Source organism: Oncorhynchus tshawytscha, linkage group LG27 (assembly GCF_018296145.1).
Source record: "Oncorhynchus tshawytscha isolate Ot180627B linkage group LG27, Otsh_v2.0, whole genome shotgun sequence".
In the NCBI taxonomy this organism is placed as follows: domain Eukaryota; kingdom Metazoa; phylum Chordata; class Actinopteri; order Salmoniformes; family Salmonidae; genus Oncorhynchus; species Oncorhynchus tshawytscha.
In genome coordinates, this window is record NC_056455.1 from 10,712,001 (window position 1) to 10,733,359 (window position 21,359).

Consider the following 21,359-nt stretch of genomic DNA (forward strand, 5'->3'; position numbering starts at 1 on the left):
ACGATTTACAATTGATATGATATTTTACCATTTGCAAATTGTCAATATATTTTATGAATTTGCAAAATGCATAATATGTTACGAATTTGCAAAACTAACTAGGGGTTAGGTTAAAGGGTTAAGGTTAGCTAAAAGAGTTAAGGTCAGGGGAAGGGTTAGATAACATACTAAGTAATTGCAAAGTAATAGGTAGTTGCAAAGATGCTAATTAGTTAAAATGGTCCGTTATGAGATTCGAACACGCAACATTTTCGTTGCTAGACGTTCGCAGTACACAACCACACTCCTTTCGTGTTCGCCTTAAGTAACCTATCTTATGTAACTATGCCAAACATAACATATCATACTAATTTGAGTGTCCTAGATTTACATTTACTATGTAACGTCTAGTCTGAGACCAGAATGCTGTAGCTTTTTTAAAATCACCAATGGCCTCATGGTGACATCCTTAAGCAGTTTCATTCCTGTCCTGCAGCTCAGTTCAGAAGGACAACTGCATATTCGATGTGTCTGGGTGGTTTAGTACATCATCCACAGTATAATTGTTAACTTGATCATGCTTAAAGATATGTACTAAATGTCTGATTTGTTATTGTTACCCATCTACCAATCACTGCCCTTCTTTATGAGGCTTTTTTTGCTCCCTGGTCTTTGTCCTTGAATCTGTGCTTGAAATTCAATACTTGTCTGAGGGACCTTACAGATGTTTGTATCGGGGACAGAGGAAGGGGTAGTCATTCAGAAATCATGTCAAACCCTGTAATTTCACACACAAGTTATGTGATTTGTTAAGCCACATTTTACTTTGAACTAATTTAGGCTTGCCTAAACAAAGGGGGTGAATACTTATGCAATTACTATATTTTAGTTATTTAATTTAGTAAAAAATGTGTAGAATTGTATTTTCACTGGCATTATGGATTACTTCATGTAGATTAATGACAAATTACAATTAAATCAACATTTGAAAAAAGTTCAATGGAGTGTAGACTTTCTATAGGCACTGTAGTAGGCAGGTCCCCTGCTCAGACGTTGCATGCATCAACCAAAGGTTTCGTGCCACTTCATTGACTGTGTCGTCGACTGACAGATTGCTGTAACATATGATGTTGTTAGCTGAAATGTAAAATACCTATTCAGGCGTTGTAGGATCTGGCATGTCAGCAATGCCTGGGCTGAGGAATGCGCCCTGTGTTTTGGGTAGGTCCTAACTCTAACTGCCTTCAGGCTATATGGGAGATGATGAATCATCTCTCTGCACTGGTATGACACTGTAGGCATTGAGCCTTCCAATTAAGTCTATGCATACTGCATATTACTTATGCAGGTGGTCATACTTTTAGTAGTACTTTTAAATGTATACTGTATTTCACAAGCTGCTGAACTCTCAAGACAGAAGTGGGGTCATCTCAATTTTGTCAGCAAAACTTATTGGAACCAATACTATTACCATTTGTGTAATCCTATAAAAATCTACAAATTGTCACATTATTATGATATTTCACCATTGTTTAAACAGCAATAAGAACAACTATCAACAATACATACACCTGTAAGGAATGGATCTAAAGGAATCACAAGGCCTATGGACCAATATAATACATACACCTGTAAGGAATGAATCTAAAGGAATCACAAGGCCTATGGACTGATATAACATTTAAAGTGGATTTGTATTTTTTTAATTGAACCTTTATTTAGCAAGTCAAGAAATGATACAATGGTACATCAAATGACAAAGAGAACAATAGTCTTCACAATGTTATTTACATTTCATAATACTTTATATAACATTGTTTCATCAAATATCAACCTACTCAGCTACCATAGAATCTGGCCATCAGGATTTCCTATGTTGCAACTGAATATAGAAAATATGTAATTGGCTCTTGGTAGCTTCTTGGCAGGACTCCTCAACCCATGTCAGTTGTAGCAGCTACTCAGTGTTGTAGCTACAAATGAGGACACCTAGGTACGGACCTTGCCAACATTAAAAAAAATATATAATAATCTATCATTTTTTTAGGAACAGTTGGGGTTTCAACTTACTGTTGAGAGTTAGAATAGTAAAATACACAAGGTGCAATTTCGAACTTGGTTGTGAATCAGCAGTTTCCCTCTTCTTTTAAGTCGCTCTCTGACTGTCACTCAATTAGCCCATGGCAAAAACATTTTTTAGATTGTTAAATTAATCTAGCCAGCTATCTAAATGTGTAGTAATCATGGCCAAATTTTTGCTGTTCTCCAAATAGTATTTTAGAGTGCGAACCTCACTAAAACTCAGACCCGGGACCTTGTGCTTGTGAAATGTGATGGTTTATCAAAGAAGAATTGCCCTTTCAATGACTGGTTTTATTTCAGTGGTTATCTGTGCAACCACAGGAGAAAATAGATGATTTAGTAAGTAGCAGTGACAAACAGACATAAACTAGGGAGTGAATCACACTTTTTATCTTCGGGCAAATCTGGCATTTAGCAAATTATTAAAATGGCTATTAACTCACATTTGAATACTGAAGGTAAATAAAACCAAGTTCAACTATGCAAAACAAACAAACAAATTAAGCAAATTTAAAATAATTTGAGCAACTTGAAATTAAGTAAATTGTTTTGTCATCAATTTGTCATACATTCTTCCAACAAGCTCTGAAGAAGGTTTTGCCCACTCATTTGTTCAGAGCGCTGTCTACCGTCACAATTCAGTAGTGGATTGCTGAGTTAACAAAAACTATCAACATCGATCAGATGTACATTTTTGAGTTCAAAATATGTATACTTAAGAAACCTAACAATGAACTGTTCTCAACCTCACATCCTGAGATCCACACAATGGAATGAGAAACAAAAATATCACATTTCCTCATAAGACATTGAGCTGCAGTCTGTTTATCATCCTTCAATGGCACGATGAAAGATGATGATCAGCAGGAAATGTGAATGAGGTGATCCTCTTGGTTAATATTAGGTGATGACACAGTTTCTTAATGACTCAGTTAAGTGTGATTCTCAGTGCCGTTGTGGGCGAGCTTGGTTTTGTGCTCGGCGTGAGGGCCCCTGGTGGAGTACTGTACCATCAGGAAGGGCTCCTTGGTCTCGCCCTCTCCTACAATACTCTCCTCATCTTCAGACTGGCCAATCCGCTGCAGGAGCAGGTAGCACCAACATCCGCAGATGAGAACACTGAGGGCAGCAACAGCAATGAGGATCACTACGATTGTCACCACCCCAGTAGTTGGGCTGTGGTCTGTGATGTACATGTTGCAACGGGAAGGTGACTCAGAGCATTGTGACAGAACAGGGTACTTGACAAGGACAGCGTGGTGTGATCCCTTGCTGATTTTGGTGTCTTATGGTACGGCTTGGGAGACCTGGGGGTCACAAAAAGCAAATAATGTTGAATATTTAACTAACAAAAAAGAACCAAATAAACCCCGTGGTCAGTGCTTGTATCTGCACATCCTGAATCTGTTTAATTAATTTTCGGGCAGATATCTGCTGACTCAACCATAGACCTATGTAATAGGACTCAACACAGAATCTAACCTCCAAATCCACCAAAGAAGCAAACGGCTTGAAATAATGTATTGATACAAAATTTAGTTGATAGCCTAGCACCCTGTGGTAGGTAATCATATATTATCTATACGCCATATTCTGCATAACAGCGTATGCAATAATGAACTATGAACGGAACGCTTTTATGCCATCAATGCTAACGCATGTTTCAACTGTGCACGTCGAATCATTGCTCAGTAATACACATTTATGTATGTACATGCATGATACATCGGGTCGGAAGGAGAATTAAGACGCACTAGGTGAGATTCCTTACAATTCCATTAAGACAGACGACGTGATCGTGTGTCTTCATCAATGTGCTATGCAGCAACATCCCTGCCTGTATCAACATATAAAAGCCATGGCCCTTCCTAAAGGAACCGATTTCATTCTAAAAAAATGCTAATGCAGTGTATTAAATACACTAGTAGCTACTCACGAAAGAACTGAACTTCAAGGCCCCTGTTTCAGTGCAGGAAATGAGACCATGTGATGCACAATATAAAAATCGAAACAAATGTTATTTATGCTGTCAATCTCTATTTTAAAGCAACAGTAGTAGCTATATTATATTCATTGACAACATGTACATCTAAAATATATATATATCACTTAATGTTTGTCTATGGACACAATGTTGAAAAGTGAAATAGTTATAGCTCATAGATTTGCTGTGTTACCTTGGTCTCATATCAGTCCTAGCTCAATGTTATGTGTCATGCAAATACTGGTAGATGCTCCAGACGCCAAAATATCACGTGATACATACAGGCTGCTTCTTCATGGAAGATGGCTCGAGCTACTGTAAAAGTATTTTTATTATGAACACAACAAATACAAAAACAACCCAGAAATATACAAACAAGAGTACATAAACCTAACAGACAGGGAGGGTTATTACATATCAAGATTCATTTTCAATTGTTAAATACTTTTATGGTGCGTAATTGCTTTTTTTTTTTCAAGAGAGAGATATATATAGATCTGTTGTCTTAGGCCTAAATGCCTTTAGGTTGAATGAATGAGTGGTTATGCTGCGGAAGAAGTCTTATTTCAGGATGTTTTGATTGAAATCCAGGCACCTTGGAGCATTCCCAAGTCCATGGTTTTACAAGGGTGTCATTGATTGTATAGGCCCCATTTATTTTCATTCATCACATACAATTGTGTGCTTCTGTAGAATTCACTTAATGGCACTTTTTCAATGTTTGTGCATGACATAAGCACACATAAAATAGATACTTTTACCACCAAATGAGATCATTGTTCATTCTTTAATTTAAATTCTTTGTCTTTTGTTTGAGTTTGTGCTTTCTTGCCCGGACTAGTTTTTTTCCAATCATAACCCTCCTCCAGCACTTCTGACATGTTTAGTGTATTATATGCATATATTATAAACTGGGTGGTTCGAGCACTGAATGCTGATTGGCTGACAGTATACTAAGCGTATGACAAAACAGTCCTTAGCCATGGTATATTGACCATATACCAGACCCCCTCGTGCCTTATTGCTTAATTATAGCCTATCATAAACAGTGTTAGGCTATAATATATGCATATAATGCACTTTCTATCATAAACGGGCACGTACTTCTAGGCTATGATCCATTACCTTTGGCAATGAAATATCTGGCAGGCCAGAAACCGCTCAAAACCAGTAGCAATATTTACATTTTGATAAAAATAAATGAAAACAAACAGGCATTGATATCAACATACTGCTTATGCTTCTTTCTACGTGAGTGTTTGCTGAAGGTCTTCCACCTCCAACTTCCACATTTTTCTGTGAATCGCAGCACGTTCAGAAAGGTCTGCCATCTTTACCGCGCGAAGGACAGGTTCTGGAGAGAGGGCCTGGATCATCCCCATCACCATGACATAGTTACCTGTGTAAAATCAGGGGGTAACAAATCAAAGCTTTTGTCAAATGTTGTACATATTTTAGCTGCAGCTAGAAGGAAAATAAAAGTGTATCTCACCCTGAAGTAGGCATGGGTTGCCCTTGGGAATGTTGTTGACGCCATTGACAACGAATGTCCCTGTCTCATCCAAAAGAAGAACCGTGTTGTGATCGGACCTAACTTCCAGTATTGTCCCTTGCATCCAAACCACAGAGACTACAAGTGCAGTATTTTTCAATTGCCCCAGTCTTTTTATATTAAATTCGAGCTTGCCATTCAATCGGCTATCTTTTCCCTCTCGGAGTTGGCTGGAAAGAACTTTGATAGGAGGACTTTTCTTCTTTTCGCCTGAAATTTGTCCTGAGTCCATGCCATATGCGAGTGAAACCTTTCAAACGAATTAGTTCAAAAAAATATTTCGTGTGACCTTTGACGTAATTGTGACCAATTTCCGGGATGTTGATTTCAACATTTGTCTTTTGGGTATTGTTTATATATAGACTTGTGTTCCCCCATGTACTTGTTAAATCGATTTGTCGTTAATAATAAAAATACAATAAAATATTTGAACATTTCAAAATAAAAGCACACGTGGTGCTAACACTGGGTATTATCAAAGATTATAAACTGGGTGGTTTGAGCCATGAATTCTGATTGGCTGAAAGCCATGGTATAGCAGAATGTATACCACTGATATGACAAAACATTTAGTTCTACTGCTCTAATTATACCACACATATTCGTGCATGATTGCTTAATTATACATGACAATGGGAGTCGTTTTTCACGAAGCGACACAGAGGGCTGTCTAGCTCCCGCCTATCCTTTCTTTGGATTGGTGGATACATTTCCACGAGGATTGTTGACGTAAACCTCCTGTATTCATTGGAGAGACTGCTACTAGCCTCATACAAGGAATAAGCATAGCTATCTCGAGATAACTCCTATATAAAGTGTTTTTTTTTTCTTCTCAAAGTTGACGGGATGTCACCTGTCCTACTTATATCAGTACACTCCTAATAATTTAAGAAAGTTATATTCGACCAAATAAACCTCACGTAGAAAACAAGCCATTATTTTTTGTTGTTGAACAAATTCGACCATCTCATTGGCCTCCATACAAACCTCCTTGCATGGTGGGCGAAACAACGAAAAAACGCCACCTGCTGCAGGGAGAAAGATTTTCCGCCGAGTTGGGCCTCTTTTTCTCTGGTATTTTCATTTGCTGATGATGGGCATAGGGAACACACGTTTTTGTCGTACCCATTTGATTTCTTTGATCCTGATTGACCCATGCAGTTTCTTAGGCCTATCACTATTGTGAACCTTCAACTGAACAAAGTAAAACCATGTTCCGTAAATAATAATAACATTGACGAGCAAATATAAAACTAGAAAATCAAATTGGACGCTTTTTCATTTTAATTGAAAAGTCACATCTTTCCCCCTTTCTTTGAGAAAAGCATTTCTGGCAGATTAAAGTGGCCCTTCTTAGTAAAACCCACAACAGAACACCCTCATATTAATCTGTATTTCTTTCCCATTCCCAACATACAAAATTAAATAAACAAAAAATTATATATATATTTAAATGTAGTAGTTGATAAATAACCTACAGTAGTTACATTAATATGAATGATTAACCAATAGAAAATACAATTGGAGCAATGGAGTTCATAAAACACTATATATTATATGGGATATTTATTGCATACTGCACTCATTTGGCTGTCAAATATAATGTCAGCTTTAATGTCTTCTTTAAAAATAGATTACAAAAATAGATGTAATATTAAGACGTGATATGATAATTATGCAACCTGGTCTAAATTATAATGCTTCTCTTGCAATATTAGAATCTACATTTGCACTGCAATGAACAAGAGACCAAACAGGAAAAGCAGAGGAGCTGGATATGTGCCTCTGCTCTGGCCTAAAAGATAAGGAGAGAGAGAACAGAATAACAAGGTTAAGATTTGCATGTCTTCTGTCATTACTGTTACTTTCTGTTCCCAAACACATTCCTATACATTATAAATATAATTATGTTTATGGTACATCACAGATAACTAATGTCCCTCTTTGAAACCAAATGATTTGTAAACTTTCTAATGGAATCACATTTTAAAATGGATTTAGCGCATGCGAAGCATGCTAACCATGAATGTAACATTTGACACCTTACTGGAAGTTGTATTTTTGATGGTGGTGGCAGTATTTGTTGTCATGGGGGTGGTGTTTGATTCCACCCTTCCTCCGGTCAGACTGATACCCAGCTTGTCAAGCTCAAACTGTAACTGCTTTGACACCCAGTTCTGCATTACAGTGGTATTCTCAAAGGTTTTCAGTAAATTTAGGTTGGAGCCGAGGAGTCCAGACACTTCACTCACACTACGAGCCTATTTAGAGGCAGAGAATTACAGAAAATAGATGAGAATGAATATAAGTCACTGCCATCACAGGTTATTGATGAATGGTATGGTTACGGGAATGTGCACATACCTGGACAGCAGCTGAATCCAAACAAATAAAAGTGTTGATGTCCATGCTAATATTCACCCTAGACAGACTCCGTATGTAGGTGATAATGGCACCTCCTAAAAAAGGGTTACGAACATGGTGAGAATGAGGACGGGGGTGGCACAAGTGTTCTCTAATGTCACAACCGAGTGAACTAAATCTTTTAAATCACATTTATTACAGGATATCCAAGAAACAAACCATCGTCTTTCTGTATGTATGCAGAAAAGGGAAATCTTACCCAGGTATGTCTGGTAGGATGTTAGCTGATCTGCAGTGGCGCAGGTTTGGATGAAGTTGATAGGAAAGGCGATCTCAGCTACTGCAAAGAAGACCTTCTTATGTGCTGAGGAACAGCTAGTGATTTCCAGAGCATCTGCATCTCTGTTGTGTTCAGAAGGCACAAGAAAAACACTAACTATGAACACTCAAACAAAAAAAGCATATGAAAATGGTCCAACATTTTAAGGGGCGTTTAGGCCTGGATACTCTGTTGAGGTTAACCACTGCAAGAGCACAACAAAGATAAATGTGAACTGGAGTGACTCGACCACAAGGTGTCTCTCTCACACAGCAAGATCTGTCGATGATCTTACCAGAGACTGTCATTTCTGATGCCTTGCAACACACTGAGGTCCAGTGCGCACAGGTTAGGCCCTCCAATTGAATTCAATTCAGAGGCTCCAAGCGAATTGCCAGCACTTAAGAACTTGGTGACAATAACTTTGGCCTGAAATTGAGAAAGGAAGATGAAATATACATTTAAATCAAAAAGCCAACTCATTCAAATCTACCAAATGCACACCTTTTAGAAGCAAAATGTTCATCATGTTGTTTTTTTAACACCATTTAAAGACATTGTTGGTGTAAAGATAAATATCCCTAATTTGTCGGAGTCCCATTCTCCATTGCCATTGTCCATCAGTGCTGCTAGTGTGTCCACTGTAGTGATGTTCCACTTGTTAATCTGCTCCATGGAAGCCACGCGAGACACTGACCCAAGCACCTGAACCGGCTGGTCTGAGAGGCCTTTGGGGTACGCCTAGTGGACAAGACCACACCATAAAGAGCTGTTACTGAATGACCACCTCTTGGCAACCTGTGAGTTTGAAATCTGTTGTGATTTCCTGTTTTGTGTCAGTAAAGTTCTATACCTGGCGTAGCTTCTCCAAAATTAACTTTTGCATGTCATCGTCATCTACCTTCTCAGTCAGGCTGGCCAGATTGTCCATTAATACTTGGGCGCTCAGACAGTGGTTGAACATGGTAGTGTCATACCCAAAAGGGGAATGCGTTATTTCTTATGGTCACTTGAGTAATGTTGCCAAGGGAGTCTGGACATGCATTTACTAAGTAAGTAAGCATTTCACGGTAAGGTCTACACCTGTTGTATTCTAGAGAGTTTTTCCTAGCCACCATGCTTCTACACCTGCATTGCTTGCTGTTTGGGGTTTTAGGCTGGGTTTCTGTACAGCACCTTGTGACATCAGCCGAAAATAAAAACATACAAATAAATGTGATTAATTGATTTGATATTCGACGCATGTTACAAATACAATTTGATTTGAATACAACATAGTGTCAAAGTGCTATGCAATTTTCATGTATAGTATACCGTGCTTATGTGTTTCCAGAAGTTCTCTGTCAAGTACAGTGGAAGAATGTCAAGCTGCTCTAGTTTTTTCAGTCCATGTGCTTGGGTTTCTGAACAGATAAGAATAACGACAGACTGATTAAGAAAAAATGCATTCATTTTTTATTTTTTTTGTGTATCTACACGAATACAAATCAGCACAGCTCCGATATCAGCAATGTGACATACCCATATGTGGTGTTGCCACTGCAGATAACAGTCTCCATAGCTGTAATCTGCTGATCGGAGAAGTCATTGCAGTTCTTTAGTTTCTCCAGGATGTAAGAGTCAGCGCTCTGAATGTAGTCCTCATCCAGAGCACATGCCATGTTGCCCAGGACCTCGACATTATCTCGACTGAGCTGTGTCCCTTTGATGTTCTGGAATAAATCAAATGTCGTCATTATCACTGCTTTTAAACATTCAGCCAGAAACTTGTGTCTTTCATCTTGAATACATAACTCACCAGGCACTTTTTGGCATTGTTCAGTAGATCAACCTTTCTTCCATCCAACGTGCTGGACAGGGCGGAGAAGTCTGCTCGTCCTGTTTCAATGAAGTAGGATCTGCAGTCGGTCTGTTGCATGTTGGTGTAGCTGGAGAAAGATACAAACAGTTTACATTGTCTTTATGGTTCATTTATAAGGCATTTTCATTTGGTTATGTCAGCGTAAAAAAATAACAGTAAATAGTTCATCTAACATTAGTTACCTTCATTTACAATGTATTTTACAATGTCAGTGACATGACCAACTTACCTGTAATACAGCAACATATCTGATGGATAGTTGTCAAAATCTTGAGGACTTTCACCTTTGATGTTGTTCCACATGCAAGTTAGTTTTAAAACAAAATGTTACTTTCTCATATGTCTGTAAAATAAGCTCCTTGAAAACAGAGAAACATATTCAATATGTATATATAACTATTGTCATTCTTGTGCTGAGAGAATACATGCTTGGATTCATGTAGCCATGAAAAATAATTAAAACAGTTATACTTCGTACAGGCACATTAACAATGTACTCTGGAGGCCTGGCTACCGGTTTTGATTGAGTAGGGCCCTTTAGTTTATGTAGAAAAAGTTGTATTTTTAATATTCACCGGTGTCTCCTTGAGAACCACCTTTCTTCGACCGGCCCTACGTCTGCAAGCTCTGATGAGAGGTTTAATTCTTGTTTTGGTGAAAGTCTGGACAAGAGAGCAAATGAATCCTTGAAGCACGTACTCAGAAAGGCTACAAAGAAATCAATGCAGTACATTCATTCGAGTTAATACAGGAACTATAAATGTTATCATAACCAATTTTTGTTCAAGTACATAATAAAAATGTATCCCCATGTGAAAATGATACATGTATGATTTCTGCTCAGCTATTGGTCAGGACCAAAATTCTCTAAACACTGTTACACTTACTCATGAGGCTCATCCAATCCATTTGCTACTGTATCAAAGAACAGCACAGCCAATAAATGAAACAGAGAGAAACAGAGGTGCAGACACATTTATAGATGTATAATACACATGTTCACCACTGTATAATCGTGTACATTTTGAAGGTCTACACAGCTTTTGAATACTACAATCCCCTCAATACCTGCTGAGGTTTCCATTTTTTCTTGTTGATGTTCAGAGCAGTGAGTTTGATTTCCCGTTGTTGGGAAATTCAGTAGATTGCTGGGAATGTCAGTTGCCATTTCATCTGGGACATTGACTATCAGTTCCGTTGGTTTCATGTTGACTGTGATGATCTGAATAAGTCATACAAAAACATGTCAGCATTTTAAAATTAATACTGTTATTATGATTGATTACCCTAGATTTTTTCAGAACACATTTAAATGAGGCATGTAGAAATATTGGGAGGGAAATTCATAACGCCTACTTCACATCAGTTAGTCTAGCTACTGTAAGTACATACCTTATTAACATAGATCTGCTGCACAATTGTTGGAGCAGTCAGCATGTTGGTAACAAATGTTGGGTAGGCAGATGTTGTCAGAACCTGCTGCTCGGGTATTGTGGTGAGTGTTTGGGTTGGAAGACCTCCCACTAAAGAGCCCAGGTTTATTAGACTGTCAGTATTGTTTATCTGAAGAAAGAGAACATTAAATTATGAAATATCCTCTACATTGGCAGTAGAGAGGATGGAATGGTTTAAAGCATGAAGCATGGTTGTGAATGATGCTCACAACCTATAGGCCACAAGCAATAAACCTATTAAGAAGTGAATCAACTGGAAGTTTTGGGTGATGAGAATCTGTATGATGGACAAGGACTGTCCCAAGTTCCATCCAAAAACACTGCTCAGAGTACTCAGGGATTGTAAAATCACACTGGGCGGGGCTTTAGTGATCTGTCTAGTGGTCAGACTTGTGACCTGCGGGCCCAGGGCCGTGATTGATCCCGGACTTGGATCCCAGACGAATGCCAGTGCGGAAGTAATCTGGAAGTAAATGACATCAGCGAAGATTAGGTAACAGTATCACTTAACCAATCAATGGATTATGATCACATGGAAATAATGGCTCATACTGATCCTGATGGTGCTCACCCCTGAGTCCACGTTAGTACAGGATTGGTTCAGGTTGCCCCGGACAACCACACTCGCTGACTCATTGAGCTTAGAGTAAGCTGAAGCTGTGACAAAACATTGTAAGTGTGGTGGAAGCCTAAAGATATGGGAATAAAACAAAAATATGAAATAAAACACAGAGTAACACTATCTTGGATTAGAATGCCATGCCCAACTTCCCCATAGCGTCATTCAGATTCAATGTAGACTGTTGTCTGTTATCATACCCTTGACATAAATGCAAGAAATAAAGTAAGTTAGTAACATAAAACTAATTATTTTAGTGGTTACTGTTCAAAACTCACTGCAGTGGGAGGAAGTTGGAGTTCTGCAGGAAGATAAGCTCAGTAAAGCGTTTAGTCAGATTTTGAGGAGCTCCAGCGAAATTGAACAACTCAATGTTGACTGGGTTCACGGCAAATAGTTTTAGCTGTAAAAAAACAAACAAAAAGATAAACCTTTGGTTATACATTTTTGGTAGTATATGATGCCCCTTCATCAAACAGGCATGTGGATGGGCTTACCGTTGACTCTGAGCCAAATGTGTTGAAGTCTTCAATGGTCACAAAGGTGATGAACACACCAATGTAGTTAAGGAACCAGGCGGTGGAGTTGAGATTTGGGTCAGAGGGACTATAACACTTGGGTGCTGCTGAACCTACAAGTCAGAAATCAATAAATATGTGTTTGATGTGAGAAATCATATATGATGCCGTTGTATGCCGCTTTAATAAAAGGCATACATCCTTGAGGAATATCTGCCATAAAGCAGAATTTATGCATATTCTTTGGTAACAGACCTTATGTTGAAAAATATCCATTCATGCAATGTGTAAAGTGCAATGATAAATATATGTATAATGTAAACTGGAGTAATCAGTAGTTAGTACTAAAACACTCACTTCCTGTGTTGAGGTAGGTCTTTATGGTGCTGTACGCATCATCTTGAGTTATGGCTGAGCCATTGAAAGTGAGCTTGGATCCCAGTAGATACACACTGTCAAAACCAAACCACAGCAGACAGTCATCAACCTTTTCTTCCTTTTATTCTCTTTAAATGATGTAGATATATCTGTGTAATAGCATCAGCAAATGTAAGGTATTTCCAGTGTGGTAGCTTACAGTCAGAGTTTTTTCTTTCAGTAAATCCTAAGAAAGGGATACTCAGTGAGTGCTTGAAAATGGTCAAATCAAATCAAATCAAATGAAAATGGTGACCACAATCAGCAGTGTGTGTGTCCTTATGGTTTCCAGAACTCTGGAGTTATTTTGTTTTTTGTAGTTTCGGAAGATTGTGCAGAGATTAGTCTGCACAATCTTCCTGAGGATGGTGCTGAGCTCTGAGGGATGCATGGTGTTGAGCAGCTGGAAAAACAGATAGCATAGGATACACAGTGACTCGAGGCCAGAACACACTTTCCAAAAGTTGAAGTGCAGCTGAAACAAGTTCAATGTACTGTACCTCAGATTCCCGCTGTGGTGGAATAAGGGAGAGGAAGTTGGTCAACTTTGGGAATGTAAAGTTGGGGAAAGATTGTCTCAGGAACACGAAGAAGCTGTTGTTCCTATAGCAACGTAGTGGAGTTGATTCTGCGAACAATGAGATAAGGTAAATTCATTTGTTCCTCATTTGGTCCAGCATTAAGCCCAAAACTGCAGCCCTCAGACCATGGTATATAAAACCCATTATTCTATATTATCATGTATTTAGGGAGAATTATAGAGAGAAGGATCATGAGAAGTAAAGTGAGATACTACTACTGTTACTGGTAACTCGTACTTTGTTGAGGAAAGATCTACTTGCTACGATTGTAATATGTTGTTATATCACCCAGCTGTCTGGAAAGATTCACCCATTTTAAATGTTAGATCATTTTTCTGCATCTCTTGAACTTTGTTTATTCATTCCTGGGGTCATTTCATGTTTCATGTGCATCTGAGCTATTGCCGTTCAAGCAGGCAAACATACAGCTGGTATGATGAGTTTTGCATGATATGATGACATAAAAAAGTACATAATTTTCCTTAGAAATATAGTGAAGTAAAAGTAGAGTACAGTTACCCCAAAAAAACAACTTAAGTAGTACTTTCAAGTATTTTTACTTAGTACTTCACACCACTGGAGATGATGACTAGGTGAATACCTCTGAGAGGGATGATTATTTGATGCTGGACAGCAGCCTGTGTGCCGTTGGACAGTGATGGTAGGATAGAGTTCAGCAATGCCACTCTGTAGATGACAGAAACCAGAAAGAGCACCCATTGATATGCATTGTCAAGCACAACTAAGAGCAGTAATGTACTGTACACGAAGGTCAGTTGTAAACATGCATCACATTATTAGAAATGATTAGTGTTTCTATAATACACTGGGCTGATCTTACGTTTCTTGGCTGGTGTTGCAGTGTCTGTGTCTGATGATGTTGAAGAGGGGGGCCACATGCTCCTCTGTTAGATTTGGTAAAAGTGGGCGGAGTCTCTGGCCCAACCACACCAGCACCTCAGGGTCTTTGATGGAGGGATCTGATAGGTTGGCATTGTCAAACACCTGCTGGAGCAGCACCTGACGCACATCCACCGGAAGGTGAAGACCCTGAAGGACAGAAACACATGTGGTGATTGTACTAAGCAAAGGTATATAGGAAATAAGGCAGTGGTATAAGAATTGACCATGGACATCAATCATCCATACCTCAACAGCTGGAGAAACGATGTCAAAGAACTCGTCCAGATCTCTGGGATCACATGAATCAGTATCATGTGGACATCTCCAAGGTTTCTGAGCTGACCAGGGGTAGAGGCCACCTCCCCCAGCTGCCTGGGGCTCAGCATAGGCAGGACATCCATCTACACAGTGGAATAAGAAAATGGATTCAAACTGGTTACAAATGACTATTGGATGAATCCGTAAGTTCAAAAGGTCAAAATCATGAACTAGTACCAACCACTGAGAAGTTTCCATGCAGTCGTTTGAGTTCTTCTAGGGGCGCAAAACCAACAAACAGCCCAAAGTACTTTTTAAGCCAGTCAGCGCTGTTGTTTGAGTGATTGACACAGTTGGGGTCTGAAATAATAAAAAATATTTTCAAAGGTTGGAGAAATATAGTAGTCTTTCTATACTAACTGATTAAAATTCCTTTGTCTTCGCCATGCTTAGTAAAATTACATTTTCAGGTATCCTTGATATTACAGAATTATTTAAATGTACCTTTAGTGTCATTAAGCTCAATGAAATCAGTGTAGATCAAAAGCTGTCTTTGTCTGTCCATAGCTGAGTTAGCAGGGTTAGTGTTAGCTGGTTGATGACCTAGAGCTTCCACTCTGCGAAGGCAAAGACACCACATTGAAGTACTAGATCAAGTGAGGGCAAATAGTCAACCACATGGAAATAAAACGTATGTTTTCACATACAAAATCTGGTAGGTCCCACAAGTGAAGTTCTTGGTGCTAAGACAGGACAGGAACTCTCTGGAGGCTTGCAGGAGGAAGGGTTGGGGGGTCCTCAGGAACCACTTGCGGGTGTTTTTCCTAGCCACCGTACTTCTACTCCTGCATTACATGCTGTTTGAGGTTTTAGGCTGGGTTTCAGTACAGCACTTTGAGCTATCAGCTGATGTAAAAAGGGCTATATAAATAAATGTGATTTTGATTTGAATAATAACCCATTGAGAGGCCAGCAAAACGTCACTAAAATTACTAGAGTATACCAAAGGGTGATGATCTTTACTGGAAACTTGGAGCCACCAGGGTTAAAGGTCTTTCTCTAGCCATGTCGATGTCAATAAAAATGACTTATTATTCATAGTCTGGAAACAGAAGTATTATTATAACCACTGTAACCATTGTAATATTATCATTATAACATTCACAATTGTAAGTATGTCAATTACAATGTTTAAATTGATGGTTCTCTGACAACTCCAAGAGATGGTTGCAATATGATATGGTTTTTTATTGCCAGACAACACTGATATGCTCTTATAAGCTGGTTGCTTAATTTACATTTAGTTCAGTATCTGCTCAGTTGATGACCTTATTACTGGCAAAGGTATAACCAGTTAATATCACTACAACGTCAGTCCCAAACAACCTATTTCCGTTATTTGCTTTTAAAGTGTCTATATATTTTTTGCAGATTTAAAAAAAAAATACATTTTTAGGCTTTGGAAATTTGAATGGACATTGGCAAATGCAAAGGAAACTTGGACTTCATATGCTTTTCAGTGTTTGTATATTTATGAAATACTTTAAATTAAATGATGTATTTGAATGTTGCAGTTACTGGTTCTTATCTGTATATAAATACATTAAGGCCTTTGCATTTCTGAAAAATTATACCCAAGGCAGATGATATTGCTATCAACAAGAAATGTAAAAGTGTGACATTGTGGCCCTCTCCTGTAGGAACAGCATAGTGCATCTAAACCAGGGATGGGCCCTCGGATCAAATGTATTTATTTTTAACTCAGTAGGTGTCTCAAGTTGCTGTTGCAAGCTAGAATGGTAGAATACACTTAAGGTGCAATTTCAAAATTTGGTTGAGCATTAGCAGTTTTTCTCTTGCTATGTCAGTCACTGATAGTCCCTCACATAGCCCATTTCTAAAAATGTTTAGATTGGTAAATTAGTCTAGTGGCCAGCTACATTATCTGAACGTAGTAATCATGGTCGATTTACTGTCCGGGAGGACCCCATTGATTTTGTTAGTCAGTCTCACTCAGTTATAATTTTAAAAACATTTCTCTGTCCACCCTATGGCAAAATGTGTAGAATTACAGGAAATTAGCTGTAAAACAGCAAGTTTTCCTCTTTGCCCCATTGCAAAATTTGTAGAATTATATTAAAATGTGTTATATAATTGCAAGATCTTGTCTCTGAAATATGACAGAATGTGTAGAATTGCAGCAAACTTGCTTTAAAACAGCAACATTTTCTCTATACCCCATGGCAAAATGTGTAATATCTGCTGTCAAGAGGGAGGCTGCTAATGTGGTGATGGGGGAGGGGAATCACGAGCAACTGCGGCCCCTCATGATGAGTTCAGATTTTTTGTGGCCCCCATCAGTTGCCCATCCCTGATCTAAACCATGTGATTATACTAATTCCCTTTGCATGTGACAGAGGTCTCATGATAGCATGACACTGAATTGCAGTAATGCTCAATGTCTGGCCTGATGCTGAATAGAAACATATTCTGAATCATCTGTGAGATTATTCCACAACACCCACTCTTCTTTTTAAATAATCAACAGAAATTCCCCCTCAACTATAAATGATGATTGTAAATTGCAAAACTTACATGAGTAAGTTTCTTACTACTTTAAGTTATATAGTGATCTACTTCTGCTGAGGGAATCTTCTTAAGTTCCATTAGATGTTTAAATCATTTATGTTAACATGAACATTTATCATGACTACAAGTAAACCAATATCTTGAGACCTTTAGAAACTGTATTCAACTTTGGCAAGTTTGCTTGTGTTGATCCATAGAATAAATAAACATAGGCTACCACATACTAGTCCAGCTTTTTTCTTTTTTCCTTAAATACATTTTATTACTTTAAGAATAACTGAAAAATGCATCAGCAATCTCTGTACATTTAGTTTTATTGTTTTCCTTTGGGTTTGCTCAATTTTTTATGATGAACTGGGCTGAGGAATATGATGATGCCTCATAGTGCACTTGAAAACCCAAATAATATGATTAGTCCATTGGCATCCTTCAGTTTGCTTCTCTAATATGCTTCAATGTTAAGTTCCTTAGGACTCCTTGTTGTCTCCGGATCCCCATTTTCATATGTTTCTGTTCTAGATCACAGTTTTTCCACTGTCAGTAATAGAGGCACATTAGAAATACTGCCACTTTCCAAGGACTGTGTCTTTGATTGCATCAACAAACTGAATTGGCACCCAGTAGACCCAATACTGAGAGGCTTCTGTTGGACCCAACTGAAACGCCTAGGAAAGTGAATGAGAGAAAATGAATTGCACCATAAATGACAGTAAGATAGCTACTTTTGACAAAATACAAAGTAATGTATGTGTTTATGGAAAAAAACATACATTACATCAACTGTCAATCTGGCTTGTGCAGTTGGTAGTAAGGAAACGTGTTACCATCATGTGATAATCCTCATGGCCTTCAATGGGTTCAGTCACCACATGTTTGATGGAGCCCATTGGGATTTTCTCTGTCCTCTCTGTAGGAGAATGTACACAGATAAGGGTGAGTGCCATAACACTTTTTCCTTATACACATTCCAACTAAACCAGGGTGTCATCTCACCCTTAGTTCCAATCCACAGTTGATCTTGTTCCAGTTTGAAGGTGAGACGAACTTTTCCACCAGATTTGTTGTACATTCCGGCTAAAGGCACTGTTGGTAAGCGTTCCTGTGTAACAAATGAGAGATCACTTGCTGGTCATTAGTGGAAGAACAAGAAAGCAATTCACAACGACCCATCTCCAAGCTCCTGAATTGATACAGTGTTCCAGTGGAAATATCTGTGAGAAAAATATATAAAACAGGGTAATATACACAGAGTATACAAAACATTAGGAATACCTGCTTTTTCCCACGACACAGACTGACCAGGTGAATCCATGTGAAAGCTATGATCCCTTAATGATGTCACTTGTTAAATCCACTTCATTCAGTGTAGATGAAAGGGAGGAGACAGGTTAGAGGGATTTTTATGCCTTGAGACAATTGAGAAATGGATTGTGTATGTGTGCCATTCAGAGGGTGAATAGGGAAGACAAAATATTTAAGTGCCTTTGAATGGGGTATGGTAGTAGGTGCCAGGCACACCGGTTTGTGTAAAGAACTGCAACGCTGCTGGGTTTTTCACTCAGTTTCCCATGTGTATCAAGAATATTCCACTACCCAAAGGACATCTAGCCAACTTGACACAACTGTGGGAATCATTGGAGTCAACATGGGCCAGACACCTTGTAGAGTCCATGCCCCAAAGAATTGAGGCTGTTCTGGGGGCAAGGGATGGGGGGCTGCAACAATATTAAGAAGGTGTTCCTAATGCTTGGTATACTCAGTGTAAAACAACCATTAAAAGCATAATTTCCCAACCATCATTCGGGTTTTGTTGAAAATACTCACCTTTGTTCCTTTAACAGATGGCATTATGTCCTCTGGTTTGCCTTTGTCCAACACCTTTCTGTGTTGCTGAAATTCAATACATTATTATAAGTTCACAGTTGAATAAAAAACATCCTAACCTGTGACCATACCTTGGGCAAAGAAGTTGTTTATTTACAAATATGGAACTCAAAAGACGTTGAAAAGTCCTACTTTTTGCCGACACAAAGGTTCCTTTTTGTTTTCTTCAGCTTTAACTTCCTGCTGAATAACCTCTTTTGGAGTATTTACAGCTAGTACATCATTTATTGTAGATCCAACCACCATTATTTTTGCACCATTTGTAACTTTAATTTCACGTAGCGTCTTATCTTCTGGTAGGAGTCCCTTGTACATCACTTTCTGCATAGCAGGTGGAAGACCTATTAACATAGAGAGAGAGAGAAAAATAGAGAGTGGTTGAGAGACATTAATCAACACTGTGACTGTTATACATATCCAAGTAGTTAGTACGCAAGTCTAAACAACTACTTACCAGTGAGTGAATGGATTCGCTCTTTCAGTTTAGCTCCAGTTCCATCTAAAGGAATCTTGAGATCATACTTATTCTTGTTCCAAATAATCTTTAGATCCACCATCTCCTTTCCTTCATCACTGTCATCTCCATTGCTGACAGTGGGGTCCTGAGTTGAAGAGCTTTCCCCAGCATTATCTGTCCGAGACACAGTTTCCGATACTTCAGCATTTCCTTCGCCAACATTTTCACACAGTGGTTGTGGCTCTTTCAACGTGGCTTCAGTTTCCATGACGACTTCTTCATTTCCTATGAAAGGATTGTGAAAGGCATCGTTTAGCTGAGAATTCTCAACTCCACAAGAATTATCAGCCAGGCACAGCTATGTCAACACTCAATGTTTGGGAATAGTTTGTCACATTAGGTCTTCTCAGCCAAGTAATAACTAGCAAGTATGGCTTCATGCAGCTCGTTTGTTATGACAAAGCAGCAGCAAGCAACTGGCTGGTTGACCTATTTGGTATTCTGTGGGTCGTTTAGCTACGTTAGCTAAATCTGACATCTCACGTGGCTGTTAGCGAATTACTGTAGCTTATTTGCAAATAGCGCTAACTTGCTAACTACCTAGTCATGCTAGCTAAGTTAGCTGATACATCCAAGCTACATTTGCAGTCAGATAGAGTTGGCTAGCTAGTTAACATAGCTATATTAGGCATTTATAAGCTAAGGCTGATCGCTATGTTATTTTGTAGCTATAGCTACAACTATTACACTTGTCCTAGGTTCCTAGAATCAAATTACAACTTATGTAACAGTAGCTCTAGTTATTTTGGCTATGTAACAAAATCGAAAGAGCGAACGATATTTAGCTAAATATGGTTGGCTAGCAGCTAGCCGGTGACCAGGATAACCGGGCGAACCTTGGATTATGAAGAAAATAGGATTTCAAATCCAATTGACATGTTCAATTTGCACCAACACCATAAATACGATTAAATGCCTAAATTAATGATTTGAAATTTGATAAATTGCACCGCATAGATTTGTGGCAAGCATAGCATTATATTTTTTTCAATACCTACCATCCTGGGTCGCCATGATGATTGTGTACAATATGAAGTGAGACTGCTGGGAAACGGACGCGCTGAAGTGTATTGGTCCTACGGGGCTTCCATTGTCTGTAAAAGCGTTTCATAAATCTCAACTGTTTGCTTGGTTTCTAATGAAAGTCATTTAGCAGTTGTCCCCCCCACAACAACGACACAATGCTTGGTTGCGATCACGAGAAACTTCGCTAGCTAGCTATTAGATACATAGCCTACTAACTACAACAATCTACCAAATGTGCTAATGGTAGGGTTATGCTGAATTGGCTCGTGCTGATAATTTATTGACAGAGAGAGCGTGAAGAAGAAAAGTTACCATATGGATTTTTGAAGAAGAGTAGCCGAAAAGTGTTTGTCCAACAACGGCGTGGGTGTCTCTAGTTAGATTCTAGGCTTTTTGTATTTGCTTAGCCATCTCAGAAATGTCTGGTCGACGCAAGAAGTGTAACTGTTGGA

At 38.6% G+C, this 21,359-nt stretch overlaps 4 protein-coding genes across 9 annotated transcripts; all 4 read right to left on the reverse strand.

The window, feature by feature from the left end:
- Positions 1 to 2,436: 2,436 nt before the first annotated feature.
- LOC112226039 (stannin) lies at positions 2,437 to 5,414 on the reverse strand. 4 transcript variants are annotated; one of them, XM_042307456.1, is made up of 2 exons: positions 5,278 to 5,414; positions 2,437 to 3,368 (listed from the first exon to the last, which is right to left on the reverse strand). In XM_042307456.1, the coding sequence occupies exon 2, from the start codon at positions 3,255 to 3,257 to the stop codon at positions 2,994 to 2,996; it is 264 nt and encodes an 87-aa protein (XP_042163390.1). In that variant the 5' UTR covers positions 3,258 to 3,368; positions 5,278 to 5,414; the 3' UTR covers positions 2,437 to 2,993. The 4 variants fall into 4 exon arrangements, with proteins under 4 accessions (XP_042163390.1, XP_042163392.1, XP_024246006.1 ...); XM_042307458.1 differs by lacking the exon at positions 5,278 to 5,414 and adding an exon at positions 4,239 to 4,323; XM_024390238.2 differs by lacking the exon at positions 5,278 to 5,414 and adding an exon at positions 3,998 to 4,189.
- rmi2 (RecQ mediated genome instability 2) lies at positions 4,359 to 5,908 on the reverse strand. The gene is made up of 2 exons (XM_024390237.2): positions 5,538 to 5,908; positions 4,359 to 5,444 (listed from the first exon to the last, which is right to left on the reverse strand). Exons 1-2 carry the CDS (start codon positions 5,827 to 5,829, stop codon positions 5,293 to 5,295), a joined length of 444 nt encoding a protein of 147 aa, XP_024246005.1. The 5' UTR covers positions 5,830 to 5,908; the 3' UTR covers positions 4,359 to 5,292.
- An 861-nt stretch (positions 5,909 to 6,769) lies between these two features.
- LOC112226049 lies at positions 6,770 to 15,456 on the reverse strand. The gene is made up of 22 exons (XM_042307098.1): positions 15,396 to 15,456; positions 15,129 to 15,251; positions 14,880 to 15,034; positions 14,572 to 14,780; positions 13,090 to 13,184; positions 12,712 to 12,845; positions 12,493 to 12,617; positions 12,167 to 12,284; positions 11,993 to 12,058; positions 11,534 to 11,704; positions 11,210 to 11,363; positions 11,029 to 11,056; positions 10,717 to 10,803; positions 10,371 to 10,425; positions 10,079 to 10,208; positions 9,802 to 9,992; positions 9,595 to 9,683; positions 8,576 to 9,021; positions 8,221 to 8,363; positions 7,962 to 8,056; positions 7,645 to 7,858; positions 6,770 to 7,392 (listed from the first exon to the last, which is right to left on the reverse strand). The coding sequence occupies exons 1-14, from the start codon at positions 15,454 to 15,456 to the stop codon at positions 10,422 to 10,424; spliced, it is 1,530 nt and encodes a 509-aa protein (XP_042163032.1). The 3' UTR covers positions 6,770 to 7,392; positions 7,645 to 7,858; positions 7,962 to 8,056; positions 8,221 to 8,363; positions 8,576 to 9,021; positions 9,595 to 9,683; positions 9,802 to 9,992; positions 10,079 to 10,208; positions 10,371 to 10,421.
- A 2,320-nt stretch (positions 15,457 to 17,776) lies between these two features.
- ubfd1 (ubiquitin family domain containing 1) lies at positions 17,777 to 21,336 on the reverse strand. 3 transcript variants are annotated; one of them, XM_024390250.2, is made up of 8 exons: positions 21,220 to 21,336; positions 20,880 to 20,975; positions 19,819 to 20,106; positions 19,497 to 19,705; positions 19,305 to 19,370; positions 18,474 to 18,579; positions 18,305 to 18,387; positions 17,777 to 18,145 (listed from the first exon to the last, which is right to left on the reverse strand). In XM_024390250.2, exons 2-8 carry the CDS (start codon positions 20,893 to 20,895, stop codon positions 18,035 to 18,037), a joined length of 879 nt encoding a protein of 292 aa, XP_024246018.1. In that variant the 5' UTR covers positions 20,896 to 20,975; positions 21,220 to 21,336; the 3' UTR covers positions 17,777 to 18,034. The 3 variants fall into 3 exon arrangements, with proteins under 3 accessions (XP_024246018.1, XP_024246019.1, XP_042163434.1); XM_042307500.1 differs by having other exon boundaries at positions 18,029 to 18,145; positions 18,251 to 18,387; XM_024390251.2 differs by lacking the exon at positions 21,220 to 21,336 and having other exon boundaries at positions 20,876 to 20,897.
- Positions 21,337 to 21,359: the final 23 nt, after the last annotated feature.